Here is a 15,225-nt window from a genome sequence, read left to right as displayed (position 1 = left end):
CAGTGATATTAAATATTGAACAAAGGAAGTAATTTTGAACAAAACATAAATCACGCTGACCAAAAGCATCCCTAATTTTTGTGTGAACATTACACAATGAACGTCGAACAAGGTCGTGTATAACTGAACATTGTCAATCTAACCAAGATAATTGTACGAGACATAGTGACAAAAACCAAACATAATAAGCAAAATGTAAAATTGAAAATCAAGAAAAAACCACATGAAAAATCTGAAACATCGTCCCCATGACAATTGACGAAATTGTACCAGTCATAATGACAAAAAACAAACGTAATAAACTAACTGTAAAATGACAAAGTTGCTGAATAAAACAATTCAAACATCCACTGAATCATCTGCAACATCCTTCCCAGGACAATTACGTGAATCGTGGTTTACCATCTGATTGCATTTCCTGCATCTCCTCTTAGGCTTGAGTGCTTGTTCAATCATTTTCTCGCTTGTGGATTTCCTCCTCCCACCACAGCCACTGCCCTTAGTGTGCACTACAGGAGGCGATAATACATCAACCTCAGTAGGTTTGGGTACACCATAAAATTCTTCAAACATTGCATGCTTCGACATTGAATCAAATGGTACTCCCAACTTCGAATATTTCTCAGTGATACCCTTCAAATCGTTGTATAGCTGCTGACTCAGCGAAGAATCCCCTCGTACGTGGCCGAAACTCTTACAAACTTCAAGAAAGAATTTCTGTATTGGGAGGTCATCCTTCACAACCACGGGCTCCGGCACATTCTGTTCGTGCGGGGTTTGGCTCATCTGTGAAAGTTTGGTCCAGCGTGCGATAATATATTTTTCAGGAATCTTGTTCAATTTTCTTGTTCGCATGACAAAGAAAATGTGTTTGCACAACCAACCCTTTCTGATGAACAGCTTGCAAGAGCAAGAGAAGTGATCATCAATAGAACTGTAGCACACTTTAAATACTCCATGAACTGTGTCGTCAACCTCATAGTAACTGAGATTACCCTCATCGTACATGCGTGCCATCAGACAAGATACAGCAGCAGCCACAATTTCAGGCTGTATCTCATCCTTGAACATTTTGTTCATGTAGATATTTGAAGCATGAACTTCTATACGTAAGTCTGTGCACATATCAAATGAGCTGGTTTCATCAGCCATAGTGATAGTGTCGTATGAAGTGCATTGTGCATCCATAGCACTTTCATAATGCATGAACAACTGAATCACATTTGCATCTTTATTAAAATGGCGCCTAAAGAAACTGTTCTCGCTCTCTGACATAGATGTTGTCCTAAAAAGACCACTCATCTTGACATCACGAAAATATGAAGATACCCAGTTAGCACGCCTGTGAAACATATCAGTGAACCACCTACTCTCAAATAGATCATACTCCTCCATAAAACGATGCCAATTCTGCTCGAATTCATGCGGCTCAACAAGATCCGACCACACTATATTATTGAACCTTTCCTTCAGCTCAGTGTTGTCCCTTAAATGCCTTGGCAACTTTTCAACAACTTTCATTAGTATATGCCACATGCACAATCTGTGAGACGTGTTAGGTAGCACATTTTCTATAGCTATCTTCATCGCCGGATCTTGGTCTGTGATAAATACTAAAGGGTGAGATCCCATGCACTCAACAAACTTGTTGAGAACCCATGTATATGAATCCACATCCTCGTTCGATATCAAAGCTGCTCCAAAGGTTACACACCTCCCATGGTTATCTTTCCCGGTGAATGGTGTAAAAATGAGCTTGTACCTACAAAGAGAAATATGGTATATGATCTTTCGTCCACGTGTTTACATCGTCTGCAAAAGAAACGTCAAATGGTCCCTGTTAAATCCAGAGTATAACAACTAACGCACGATGTATAAATATCTGTGAACAACATTATAAAAAATAATTGAGCTTCACTACCAAACAATACCTATATACTATATACATGTATATAACGATATTAAGAATGCATTCTACGATATCACACCAATTGAATATGGATTTACCGTCTGCAAATCAAAGATGAAATCACTAATATACATTTATAGAATTCACACATCATTATCTGTGAACAAACTATTAAGATGCAACATTCTACGCACGTTACCGTCTGCAAATCAAAGGTGAAATCACTAATATACATTCACGAAAATTTCACACATCATTATCTGTGAACAAACTATTAAGATGCAACATTCTACGCACGTATTGTAGAATTTATACTAAATCAATACTATTTGAAGAAATTATTAATATGAACATAATAGATTACGATGCAACTAACACTTCAAAAAAAAAAAAAAAAACTCACGCTGGTCCGCCATTGATGGAGAAAATGCCATGATGAACACAATAGAAAATAGAACGTGTGAAACGACTGTAAAGACTGTAGTGGAGAAAATAAAAACCTAAAATGTAATATCTAAGTTGTAACCAAAAATAGGAGATCTCATGCAATCATGAACGCATGATTATAGGGATGATATATCTCATTTCGGTTATGTGTGATTGTCAAAAGTCAAATAAACCCTTTCTTAATAAAATGAATTAAACAAACGCATCATGCTCAGCCGTTTGATCTCCGATAATCTACGGTTTATATTGGTTCCCCATTCTCACAATTATCTCCTATTTACATATGATCCATTCCCTATATATATATATATATATATATATATATATATATATATATATATATATATATATATATTAGATGGAGTTAAGTGTCCGTCAAAAAATATTGGGAATTTTGCATTCTTTATGAGAGATGTTGAGGGGCTAACAGCCTAAAAACAAAAGATGGGGAAGTAAATATATTAAGAATTATATGATACGGACTGTAATTATACGACAGGGACTGTTTACTAGTATACTTATAAATCTTAATGTGGATTAGTAAAATTTGGTTAATTATTTTTTAATTATACTAATACACATAAATGAAGTTTAAAAACATATTACTAACACATTGAAAGTAAAATATGAGTGAGACACTAAAAATGAGATAGAAGATACAACTTTCAAATTACATACTAGTACGACCATCCGTGTGATGCACGGCGAATATCAAAATTAAACGATATATTTAAATAAATAAATATAAATATTAAATAGAATTAAAATATAAATAAGTACTATAAAATATTTTTTTTAAATAAAATAATCCTTATCAGTTACTCAATGAAATTCTGAATTTAAAAACATAAATTTTTAACTATGTACAAAGTGTAATAATAATTATAGTTATTAAATAATTTTAAATTATTTGATGAAAATTAACCGTACACATTATGATTATAGAGTATTACGCATCATAATACACAAACATAAATAAAAAGTTGTAGTAAAATATTAACAAAGAGAGAGAAAATGAAATATTTTAAAGTTTTCATAACTTATTCATTCTAAATTCATTTTTGATGATTTTTATACCATATTAAATATTTTTCTCATGAACTTAAATTTAAGATGCATATTAAATATTTATTCATCAATTAAATTTGATGATTTTTTTTTAAAAAATAATTAAATTATACTCCATCCGTCCCATGAAGCAAGACCAAGTTCTTTTCAGCAAGCACGGGAATTAAGAAATTGGTATTTTGTGTGTTAAGTGTGGTAGGTGAAAAGGTAAAAAGGTGAATAAAGAGTAAATTTTTTGTTACTTTTAGAAATTGGTCTTGCTTCGTGGGACAGATCAAAAAAGAAACTTGGTCTTGCTTCATGGGACGGAGGGAGTATAAAAAATTATAAATAAAAATTGATGGAAGAAGAGAGGGAAGAAAAAGAGGAAAAATTGGAGGGAAAAACTCCTCTTTTATATATTATATAGATATTAAATATTTTTCTCATGAACTTAAATTTAAGATGCATATTAAATATTTATTCATCAATTAAATTTGATGATTTTTTAAAAAAATAATTAAATTATACTCCATCCGTCCCATGAAGCAAGACCAAGTTCTTTTTAGCAAGCACGAGAATTAAGAAATTGGTATTTTGTGTGTTAAGTGTGGTAGGTGAAAAAGTAAAAAGGTGAATAAAGAGTAAATTTTTTGCTACTTTTAGAAATTGGTCTTGCTTCGTGGGACAGACCAAAAAAGAAATTTGATCTTGCTTCATGGGACGGAGGGAATATAAAAAATTATAAATAAAAATTGATGAAAGAAGAGAGGGAAGAAAAAGAGGAAAAATTGGAGGGAAAAACTCCTCTTTTATATATCATATATATTTTCCATACACAATAGATAACACATCGGTGATGTTTCATAACAAAACTTCAAAAAAAATAACGAGTTGAACCACTTAACCACGAGTATACCTTTTGATTTTATTTTATTTTCACAAATTGATGACTTAAAATTGAATTTCAGATACTGTTTGTCATATCATATCATTTAATTACTTGACTAGAATGATGACTATTGGCTAACACGACAAAATTAAAAAAAAAAATACATGAATTTTTTAAGAAAATGTAATTTTCACCCGAACTTTCAATTAAGCTGAAAAATACATTGATTTATATTTTTGTTATATTTTTCATCTAAGTTTGACTTTCAACAAAATTAGATATTAATTGACAGTTAGAATTAAGTCAAATATATTAATTTTTGTCCGAGCTTCTAAATACTCATCATCATCAGAAGTTAAATCAACATCAGGTGAACTTTCAATTATCAATTAAGCTTTAATTTTGTTGAAAGTCAAGCTTCGGTAAAAATTACAACAAAAATATAACTCACGCATTTTTTTGCTTAATTGAAAGTTCAGGTGAAAATTGCAAATTTTTAAAAAATTCATTTATTTTTTTGTCATGGCTCCTTTTTTTATATAGTACGGAGTATATTTTTTTTAATTTTGTCGCGTTAGCCATCATTCTAGTCAAGTAGTTAAATGATATGATATGACAAACAATATTTGAAATTCAATTTTAAGTAATCAATTTGAGAAAATAAAATAAAATCAAGGTATACTCGTGATTAAGTGGTTCAACTCGTAAATTATTTTGAAGTTTTGTTATGAAACATCCCCGATGTGTTATCTATTGTGTATGGAAAATAATCATTCCTATATATTAATTAACTGTCATTCTAGAATATTGTCTTTGTTTTAATGCTCTAAAACTCAGGTTATAGAGTTCAAATTGGTGAGGATCTCGCTCTCATATTTTCCATACATCAAATCAAACATGCGTGCAAGTAGTTAATAATCCCGTTGTCTACATATTTTCTATACATCAAGTCAATAATCTCGCTGTCTTCGAAGGCAAACCCGCATTCTTTAGCACAAGAAGAAGAATACTTGGTCAAGACTTGAAGTTTTGGGTTCGAGTCATTCGTCACACGCTCTTTAAATTTTTTTATTTTTTTATATAATTTATTAAAAAAAAGAAAAAAAATACTTGACGTGCGTTAGTTTTAAGGTATAAATAAGAGGTATAGTTTCATTTTTATCATTTTATACTTCATTGATTTTGATGTAATAAAAAAGATCGAATAGATATATTTCAAGTAGTACATTTTCCCTTAAAAAGGTACTCCATAATTTATACCTAATGAATGATGTCATAATTTTATAACATCTTACAAAAAGTTGAATAAATTTATTATTATTCAAAATAAATCACATATAAAAAATATGATCTTCGCCAATGAGGCCTAACTCAAATGGCAAAATTGAGTCACTCAAAACTTCTCTGTTGTAAGAGATTTTGGATTCAATCTCGTCTGCGTGTAATGTAGTTTTTTCACTTTTGTATGGATAATTTTTTCATCTTTGTGTAGGTAGTGGACCCGACTGCGTGCGATTATTTTTTCACCTTTGTGTAATGTAGAAGTTTTGCTTACCTATGGGTCACTTATTTGATTAAATAATAAATACTTTTGATAATTCTTAAAAAAAATCTTCATTTTGAAACGATAAATTTGTATTTCATTATAGGGTTAAGTATCAAATACGCCCCTCACATAGAGGCCCATATCACGTATAGCGCCCTATACTCGATTTGGGTTCAACTAAACCCCCGAAGTCCTTAATTTGGTGCAATTATACCCTCCGCCATAATGGCCGTTTAACACCGTTAAGTATTAATTTTTTTTTCGTTGGTGGTGGGACCCACGCCTTCTTCTTCGCCAAGCTCGCCGGAAACACGCTAGTTAACCACAAATATCAGTAGAGAGATGAATAGAGGTGAGGGCATCTGCTAATGAGATTGCAGATGGGGTCGAAGCTGCTGCTCTTCACTTTCCGACGTGTTTCCACCACCAAGGAAACGGAGGGGCTAATTGCACGGAATTAAGGACTTCGGGGTTTAGTTGAACCGACCTTGACTATAGGAATTTATACGTGATAAGGACCTCTATGTTAGGGACGTATTTGATACTTAACCATTCATTATATTGGGAAGGGCTATAGTGAAAACAGCTCTTAAAATAAAAACTACAAACCAACAAAAATGTATGAATTTTATGTAGAACACGTATGAATTCATTGTATAAAGGTATGAATTGCGAAAAATATTGCTACCTATGGAATTCGAACTCAGGACCATAAATTCATCCAATAAGATAATGAATCAACCGTAGATCTTAATGATCTAAAGACTGAAAATGGTTTATATTTTATACAATAAAATATATTTTTATTATATTCCTCCCCCATTATATTAACCATAAATTTGTCTCTCATTATATTATCTTCCTATTAAGAGGAATAAAATTTTCACATGCTTGCAGCTTGCGCAATAAAATTTATTCCATATCCCTCACTAGCTTACACGTTACTAAATTGACACGTTCTCTAAATAAAAATTAAACACATACTTGCACAATAAAATTTATTCCTTGTCCTTACTAGTTTACACGTTACTAAGTTGACATGTAAATCAAATGTTTAAATTCCATAAAATTTATTCTTGCAACTTTTTTTTTTTTTGAGGAATTATAGTACCATATAATTAGTCTTATTTTCTGAGTTTTTAAGGCTCCCATGTTACACAATGAATCTAAAAATCACTTCCATTTGGATGGATGAAATATTTATAACTATATAAACTATTTAACTTAATAATAGCTTTTATTTTAAAATATAATTCATTAAATGATTATTTACAAAAACAAATTCTACTTTAAGTGATGCATTTACTTTTGAGAATAAGTCTAAATATATTCAACTTAGCATAGTTAACATTATTACGGATTAATTCATTGTTTATTAAAATGGATTGAAATTTTGAGATATTCTAAATTATTTGATTTATATCCTATTAAAAAATATAATTAAAAAATAAAAATACTCAATTAATAAATTATAAAAAAGTAAAGGAGTAGTAGACAGAAATACACATGTTTTTTTTCATTTTCTTGTTTATATCACCACATTTTAATTTGATCCTAAAATACATCAATTTATAAATTATTCACAATTGTCCCACGAATTGCAAGTTCACCCAAGTTAAATCTGATTTGACAATAGGAATGCCAATGTGGCAATCGAAATCGTCAAATCACACACACGCTCCACTCTCTCTCACACACTTCCCAGCCCAGCCCGACAGATCCTCCCTCCTATCCCAGCAGACCTTCTCGAGCCGACAGATTCTCGGAGATCTGGCGGCGCCCGTGACGAGGACAGAGTGGCCGTTGTGGCAGCGGATCTTGGCGGAGGCACAGACTTGCTTCTCCCATTGGATGCCGCCAAGACGAAACCAAACCACAAAGCATTGAAACCAGACCTTGATCTTCAAATTCATAATTAGTTTTCATCTCTCAATTCTCATGGATTCAAACCCCCGATCCCAAACCCCAATTCTTTCTCAAAATGCGCACCCAAGAACAAGAAGGATTTCAAAGTTTCATTACGCATCTCAAATCTCTCACTCTCTCTCCAAGAATATATAGAGAGCCAGCCACCCTAGAAGGAACCGAGCACCTCCTATCCCACAAGCAAAGCAGACAGACACATATTACATATTCATTTTCTCTCTTTCCATAATATAGAGCTACCTCTTTTACAGCTCTTCAGGCAGAGACCCTCTCATTTCTCTCTCTCTCTCTCTCTTCTTCCTCGATATTCAAACGACCTTTGTCGGAGCAAAAATGGTCAAGTACCAGAAAATTTTTCTACATAGCTAGTGGAGAAAAAAAAATTACAAAAGAAAGATAGCTCACTGCAATGCGGGAGAAAAGAAAAATTACAGTGGAAAAAAGAAAACTTACAGAAAAATGGTAAAGTACCAGAAAAAAGTTAGCCGACCTTGGCGCCGAAGTAATTGGTGAAGATGTGTAGGGATGGGATGTTCTTGATGGTGGGAAGGGAGTAGTTCTTGGCGAGAAGGTTGTTCATGGCGCCGTTGTCGACGACGTAGATGGTGATGGTGCGGCGGCGATTGATCTCGCCACCGTGAGATAGTGGTTGAAGGTGGATGGTTTAATTGCACCAAATGTGGTGGGAGCCATATATATATATATATATATATATATATATATATATATATATATAACGGTGTTACACGACCATTTTTGGTGAGGGTTTAATTGCACTAAATTTGGGACATCGGGGCTTGATTGATCCAATGTTGGGTATAGAGCGATAAACGCGCGCCATAGGGGTGTTTATGTTAGGGTTGTAATTGCTACTTAACCCTTGAATAAACAAGATGTCAGAACTGCCTCGGAGAGGACCGATGATGATGACAAAGCTGAAGTGGCATTTTTGGAGAAAAAAGTGTAATTATTCAAAAGGTTATTAGCGAATATAAGAAATCAGAAATAAAACGTCGGAGGTCAAGAACATGAAGTCAGCACTGGTGAAGATTCTAACAACACATCCGATAAAAATTGTTAGCTAGTTATTAATAGTGTGCTCAGTGAAAAAGATAGAGACACAGACGTTGCATGTTGTATACGTGAAGTAGATGAATTTTACCTTTTAGCCCCTGTATATTTCCTCTATAAATAGGAGAACTCTCATCTTTGTAAGTTTACGCTATCTATTAATACAAAAAGTAATTTTTTGAGTTCTTCGAGGAGTTCTTCAAATGTTCTTCCTTATTCAAGCAATTTATCACACTCAGGTTTAATTTTACAGAATTTAAAAATTATTTAAGTAAAAGTGTTGATATTTGTTTCATCACACACATATATACATGAGAATTTTGTGATTATATTGTAACACTCTAATTTTCATAAACTTTACTATTTAAAAATTTAGAGAAACAAAGATAGAAAAATAAAATTTCTCGAATTTCCAAAAGTTTAAACTAATTAAAAAAAAATCATCTTGCCAAAACTAAGTTATAACATGAAATAAAACGATAAACTAAAATGTATAAGTTCAACGTAAATTTCTATGAAAATACATAATCTTTATTCATTCTCGACTTCCATGGCCACCTCGACTCCAGAACTGCAAAACTGAAAGGATAGTAGGGGTGAACATATTGAAAATATATTCAGTGAGGAAACATGCACATATTCACATACGCTCTAACATGCAAATAATTCACATTGTCATACACATATACTGATAATCTGATGAGCGAACTGAAAGACCCTGAAACTGATCATGTATCTAGACATGATATACTGAACATGTATCTCTACATGGCTGGATTTTTTATCATGTCCAGATACATGAGGACATGATCAGAAATTCAGCCTTGTAGAGATACATGTTCAGTTTATCATGTCCAAAGCGTGTGGCATAGCATGAAAGTTGGTTGAACTTTCTTTCGTAGTTGGTGATGGACAACTCTACATGGTTTAATTTTTTTATCATGATATACTGAACATGTATCTTTGCATGGCTAAATTTTTTATCATGTCCAGATACATGATCAGAAATTCAGTCATGTAGAGATACATGTTCAGTTTATCATGTCCAAAGCGTGTGGCATAGCGTGAAAGTTGGTTGAACTTCCTTTGCTTCATGATGTCCCACGACCTTTTTGGTTTCAAGATCTCCGACTAAGTAGCTTAAATCTATCGTGAATATCATTTACCTTTTCAGCCCCAACCACCATAACACCATTGCTTAACGGGGTTCAAATGCCTGCTCTATTTTGTGCTAACTATTTGCTTTGGCAGCTTTGAGTGCGTGTTCTCTTCGATGGAAAAGTGTGAAATTTTTCCACTCTTTCCACATGTCCTATGGGATGGATAATTTTCTCTGGATAGGATAGATGTGTTTTTTTTTTTCAAGCAGCCCCTTTTCCTTTCTAGTGGGGTATTGATGTGATAATATTTTCTCATATTTTTCCACCCTAAAGAGCATGGGATGAAAAAAGGCGGGTGATGAGGAGTAATATATGTAGAGCAGAGGAATGCTTTCACCAATGGAATCACGGGAAGCAGCGAGGTAGCTTTCGCCAGAAGAATCATCCTCGACCAGAGGAATCGTACCCTTCAGAGGAATCATCCTCGCCAGAGGAAGCATACCCGCCAGAGGAACCGTCCTCGCCAGAGGAATCATACCCGCCAGAGGAGCCACCTTTGCCAGAGGAACTACCTTCGCCAGAGGAGCCACTTTCGTCAGAGGAATCGTTCTCGCCAGAAGAATCACTTTCACCAGAGGAGTCTCAATCACTAGAGAAGTCACTTTCGCCAGAAGGAATCAACAAAAGCACGGTGAAATCTCCCGCGTAAAGGCGAATTTCCCATCATACCCTCGACCACGCAAGGCGCATGCGTGGGCATTGATTTTACTATTTTGCCCTCCCATGTAATCTATAAATAAGCCCTAAGCTCGTGCATTGTAACTTACGTTATCTCTCATTCTAAAAGACATCATTAGTTTTTATCTTGAGTTCCTGCATTCCGACTGTTTTCTTTGTCTCCTCCGTTCAATCATACTAGGTATAGTCTACGTTTACTGCTCTTTAGTCTAGGTGTTGGTTTCTTGTTTCACCAACTGGCGCCGTCTGTGGGAAAATAACTGAGTTAGGATGTGAGTTTGGGGTCGCCGGCGCATGCAGATATGAAATTCCAATCGGGTTTGCGTGTGTCGGCACCGTTTGAGCCGATAATTCGGGCACCAAGATGAATTCGATCCGTTAATTACGTTTTTCGGGCTGATTTGCTTTTAAGCTTCTGCGATCTGTGTTTATTTATGATTTTTGGTGCATGGGGAAAGGTGGTGAAAGTCGTAGATCGTGAATTAGGAGGATTTTTGTTTATTTACCGATTGATCGGTTTAATTGTATGTGAACGAAGGGTTTTCTTCGTAGAACTGGGGTTTTTCTTACAAACCTGATATTTGTACCGGTGGATTGTGGGATAGTACTCTGTTTTTGGTTGTGTTGAGTTTTTGCTGTTGATTTACGGGTTTTGCACCGATGATATGTTGATTAATACCTTGTTCCTGTTATCCTGGGTTTTTGCTGTTGATTTACGGGTTTTGCATCGGTAATATGTTGATTAGCACTCTGTTTTTGTTATGCTGGGTTTGTGCTGTTGATTTACGGCTGTTTTTCGTTTAAGGGTGATAATTATCGGTGTTTTCCATGTTTTTACGGCTAAATCTTCGTTTCGTACCTTGTTTAACACGTTCTGTTAATAATCCGGCTGATTGCTGTGATGATTTTGCCGTTTTTGGGTGTTATGGTTATTTTACTGCACGATCGTGATAATTTTGGGCCGTGATGTTTGTTTTCCCTGCATAATTCTCTTTCTCTATCATTTCTGACGCACTTCGCTAACGAATTTCGTGGTTGATGTTTTGTTTATATCCGTCTTTGGGTTTTCTTGCGAGTTCAAAGAGGAATTTCCTAGTTGTTGCTCTGCCATTCGTGCTCTGTTATTTCAATCAGTGCACTGGGTTTATTTCCCAGTGCACAGGGATATCTTGAGGGGGAATTTTTAACGGCCTCCGCGCCGGTGTTCGGGATTTCCTATTTCAGCAATTTCAATCAGTAAATGAGGATCTACTCATTTGTCGTCTGGATTTCTTCTCACTTTGTTTATGTGTAGGTACTATGGGTTCCTCTGAAACTCGCCGTATTCTGGAGAAGGAGGGGATCGGCGAGTTTGATAGTCAATCCATTTCTCCCGTGTTCGAGGAGGAGAGGCCGAGGGAGAAAGCGCGGCTGAAAGACCAAGTGTCGCAACTGAAACACCAGATCCAGGATCTGGAAGAATCACTGAGGGAGAAATCCCAGAGGGACGATAGAGGGCAGAGGTCAGAGAAATCAGACAGAGCAGAGAAGTCGTATCGGTCAGAGAGATCCCATCGTTCAGAGAAATCACGTTACATAGAAAGGTCAGAAGGACGGGAGCTGGAGTACTCCTCTGGCAGACCAGTGCATAAGGGTCACAAGCGCCACCATGCTCACGACTCCCCGAAGGAAAGGCGGGAACATGGGAGGTACAAGGAGGATAAAAGGGCCAAGCCATCAAGGTTCCACCCCATCAATAACCGCAGTCCGTTCTCCGACGACATTCTGGCGGATACTTTGCCCAGAAGCTACAAACCTATTTCGCTGGACTATGATGGTACCACTGATCCAGAGATACACCTCAACCGATTCGAGGGACTGGTTACTCTACACATGTATACAGAGGGCATCAAATGCCGCATATTCTCCACCACGTTGACCGGCCCCGCTCAGCTGTGGTTTGGGACGCTTGCCCCAAATTCCATCCATTTGTTTGAGGACTTACGAGTGCATTTTCTGAGACAGTTCGCGAGCTCGCGAAGGGTTGGGAAATCAGCCATCTCGCTGATGGACATTAAACAAGATCAGAATGAAACTTTGCGGGAATATACTGCCAGGTTCAATCTCGCTGCTCTGGAAGTGCCAGAGGCGGAATCCCAAATCAAGAATTGTGCCTATGTCAGAGGGCTAAAGCCAGGGCTCTTCTTTGATGAGCTGCAAATCAGACCGGCTAGGGACTTCGACGATATCATGTCTAGACTACCGGGATACTTACAGTTGGAAGATGCCAGGATGGCAAGGAAAGCTGAAAACGACAAACACAAGGCTAAAAAAGTCGAGGAAACACCAGAGAGGCAGCAACACCAGGATAGGGCCCCTTTCAGAGGATTACCCCCGAGAGTACCTCCCACCCAGGCAGAGGGACCACACCGCCAACAACGCACTGTGAATGAAGTTACTCGTTTCGACGAGTACACCCCTTTGAACAAGACATCGGAGGAGATCTTCCATCTGATCAAGAATCAACCATTTTTCAAGGCGTCTGGGACTTACCGAGATGGGCAGCCCCAACAGGGACCTAACAACAAACTATGCGAGTATCACAATGCCTATGGGCATTTTACCAAACATTTGGGGCATCTGAAGCATCAGTTGGAGCTTTTGGTGCGGACAGGTAACCTGGATCAATTTATAGTCCGAAGGAACGAAACCCAGGCACAGAGGCCAGAACAGAGGCATGTTACTTAGATGACACGACAATTTGTAGACCGAATACTCTTTTTCCCCACAGGGGTTTTAACGAGGTTCGGGGCCATGATATCAATAAAATTGGATACATGGTTCTAGGGATTTCCCTGGTGTTGTCTAGTTCATTTTTTATTATCGTTTTTTCAAATTGCATATTTTACTTAACATGTTCATGCAGAGGCATTGCACATGTCACTAGAGGGGGGAGTAGGGTGTATACCCGTAGTCCCCAATTTACAAATTCAAAATTGTTTCTTAGCAAGTTAAGGGAAAAGCAGAGGAATCATTGCTATCGTAAGCCGCGAAAGTTGGTTGCACCCCCAGGGTCTTCCATGCTCCGCGCAGAGAAATGGAACGCGGAATTGCTTCTTAGCAAGTCAAAGGAAAAATAAACAACCAGGGGCACCGCTCGAACAAAGGGAAGAGCAGAGGAATCAGACTGCCACCAGAGCAGAGGAATCATGCTCCCACCAGAGTAGAGGGATCATGCTGCCACCAGCGCAGAGGGTTACTATCTAACCGTAAGCCACGAAAGTTGGTTGTACCCCCCGGGTCCTCCATGCTCCGTGCAGGGTACTATTTTTGTTCAACCGTAAGCCACGAAAGTTGGTTGCACCCCCCGGGTCTTCCATGCTCCGTGCAGGGTATTATTTCTGTTCAACCGTAAGCCACGAAAGCTGGTTGCACCCCCCGAGTCTTCTATGCTCCGTGCAGGGTATTATTTCTGTTCAACCGTAAGCCACGAAAGTTGGTTGCACCCCCCGGGTCTTCCATGCTCCGTGCAGGGTATTATTTCCGTTCAACCATAAGCCACGAAAGTTGGTTGCACCCCCCGGGTCTTCCATGCTCCGTGCAGGGTATTATTTCCGTTCAACCGTAAGCCACGAAAGTTGGTTGCACCCCCGGGGTCTTCCATGCTCCGTGCAGGGTATTATTCCTGTTCAACCGTAAGCCACGAAAGTTGGTTGCACCCCCCGGGTCTTCCATGCTCCGTGCAGGGTATTATTCCTGTTCAACCGTAAGCCACGAAAGTTGGTTGCACCCCCCGGGTCTTCCATGCTCCGTGCAGGGTATTATTTCCGTTCAACCGTAAGCCACGAAAGTTGGTTGCACCCCCCGGGTCTTCCATGCTCCGTGCAGGGTATTATTTCTGTTCAACCGTAAGCCACGAAAGTTGGTTGCACCCCCCGGGTCTTCCATACTCCGTGCAGGGTATTATTTCTGTTCAACCGTAAGCCACGAAAGTTGGTTGCACCCCCCGGGTCTTCCATGCTCCGTGCAGGGTATTATTTCTGTTCAACCGTAAGCCACGAAAGTTGGTTGCACCCCCCGGGTCTTCCATGCTCCGTGCAGGGTATTATTTCTGTTTAATCGTAAGCCGCGAAAGTTGGTTGCACCCCCCCGGGTCCTCCATGCTCCGCGCAGAGGGTTACTATCTAATCGTAAGCCGCGAAAGTTGGTTGCACCCCCCGGATCCTCCATGCTCCGCGCAGAGTGTTCAAGCTTGGATGGGAAGCAGCGAAGGAATGCTTGGATGAGAAGCAGCAAAGGAATGCTTGGATGGGAAGCAGCAGCGAAATCCTCGCCAGAGGAGTCAGCGAAAATCCTCGCCAAAGGAGTCAGCGAAATCCTCGCCAGAGGAGTCAACGAAATACCCACCAAAGGATTCAGCAAAAATCCTCGCCAAAGGAGTCAGCGAAATCCGCGCCAGAGGAGTCAACGAAATACCCACCAAAGGATTCAGCGAAATCCTCGCCAGAGGAGTTAGCGAAATCCTCGCCAAGGGATTCAGCGAAATCCTCACCAGAGGAGTCAGCGAAAT

General features: G+C 37.8%; 2 protein-coding genes across 2 annotated transcripts; one reads left to right on the top strand and one right to left on the bottom strand.

The window, feature by feature from the left end:
- Positions 1-339: 339 nt before the first annotated feature.
- On the bottom strand, positions 340-1,521 carry LOC131023133 (protein FAR-RED ELONGATED HYPOCOTYL 3-like). The gene has a single exon (XM_057952678.1). It carries the CDS (start codon positions 1,519-1,521, stop codon positions 340-342), a length of 1,182 nt encoding a protein of 393 aa, XP_057808661.1.
- Positions 1,522-11,975: 10,454 nt separating this feature from the next.
- LOC131023132 (uncharacterized) lies at positions 11,976-13,403 on the top strand. The gene has a single exon (XM_057952677.1). It carries the CDS (start codon positions 11,976-11,978, stop codon positions 13,401-13,403), a length of 1,428 nt encoding a protein of 475 aa, XP_057808660.1.
- Positions 13,404-15,225: the final 1,822 nt, after the last annotated feature.

Source organism: Salvia miltiorrhiza, chromosome 4 (assembly GCF_028751815.1).
Source record: "Salvia miltiorrhiza cultivar Shanhuang (shh) chromosome 4, IMPLAD_Smil_shh, whole genome shotgun sequence".
Lineage (NCBI taxonomy): Eukaryota > Viridiplantae > Streptophyta > Magnoliopsida > Lamiales > Lamiaceae > Salvia > Salvia miltiorrhiza.
The sequence above is the reverse complement of the archived record's forward strand: the minus strand, read 5'-3'. Positions and strand labels throughout refer to the sequence as shown.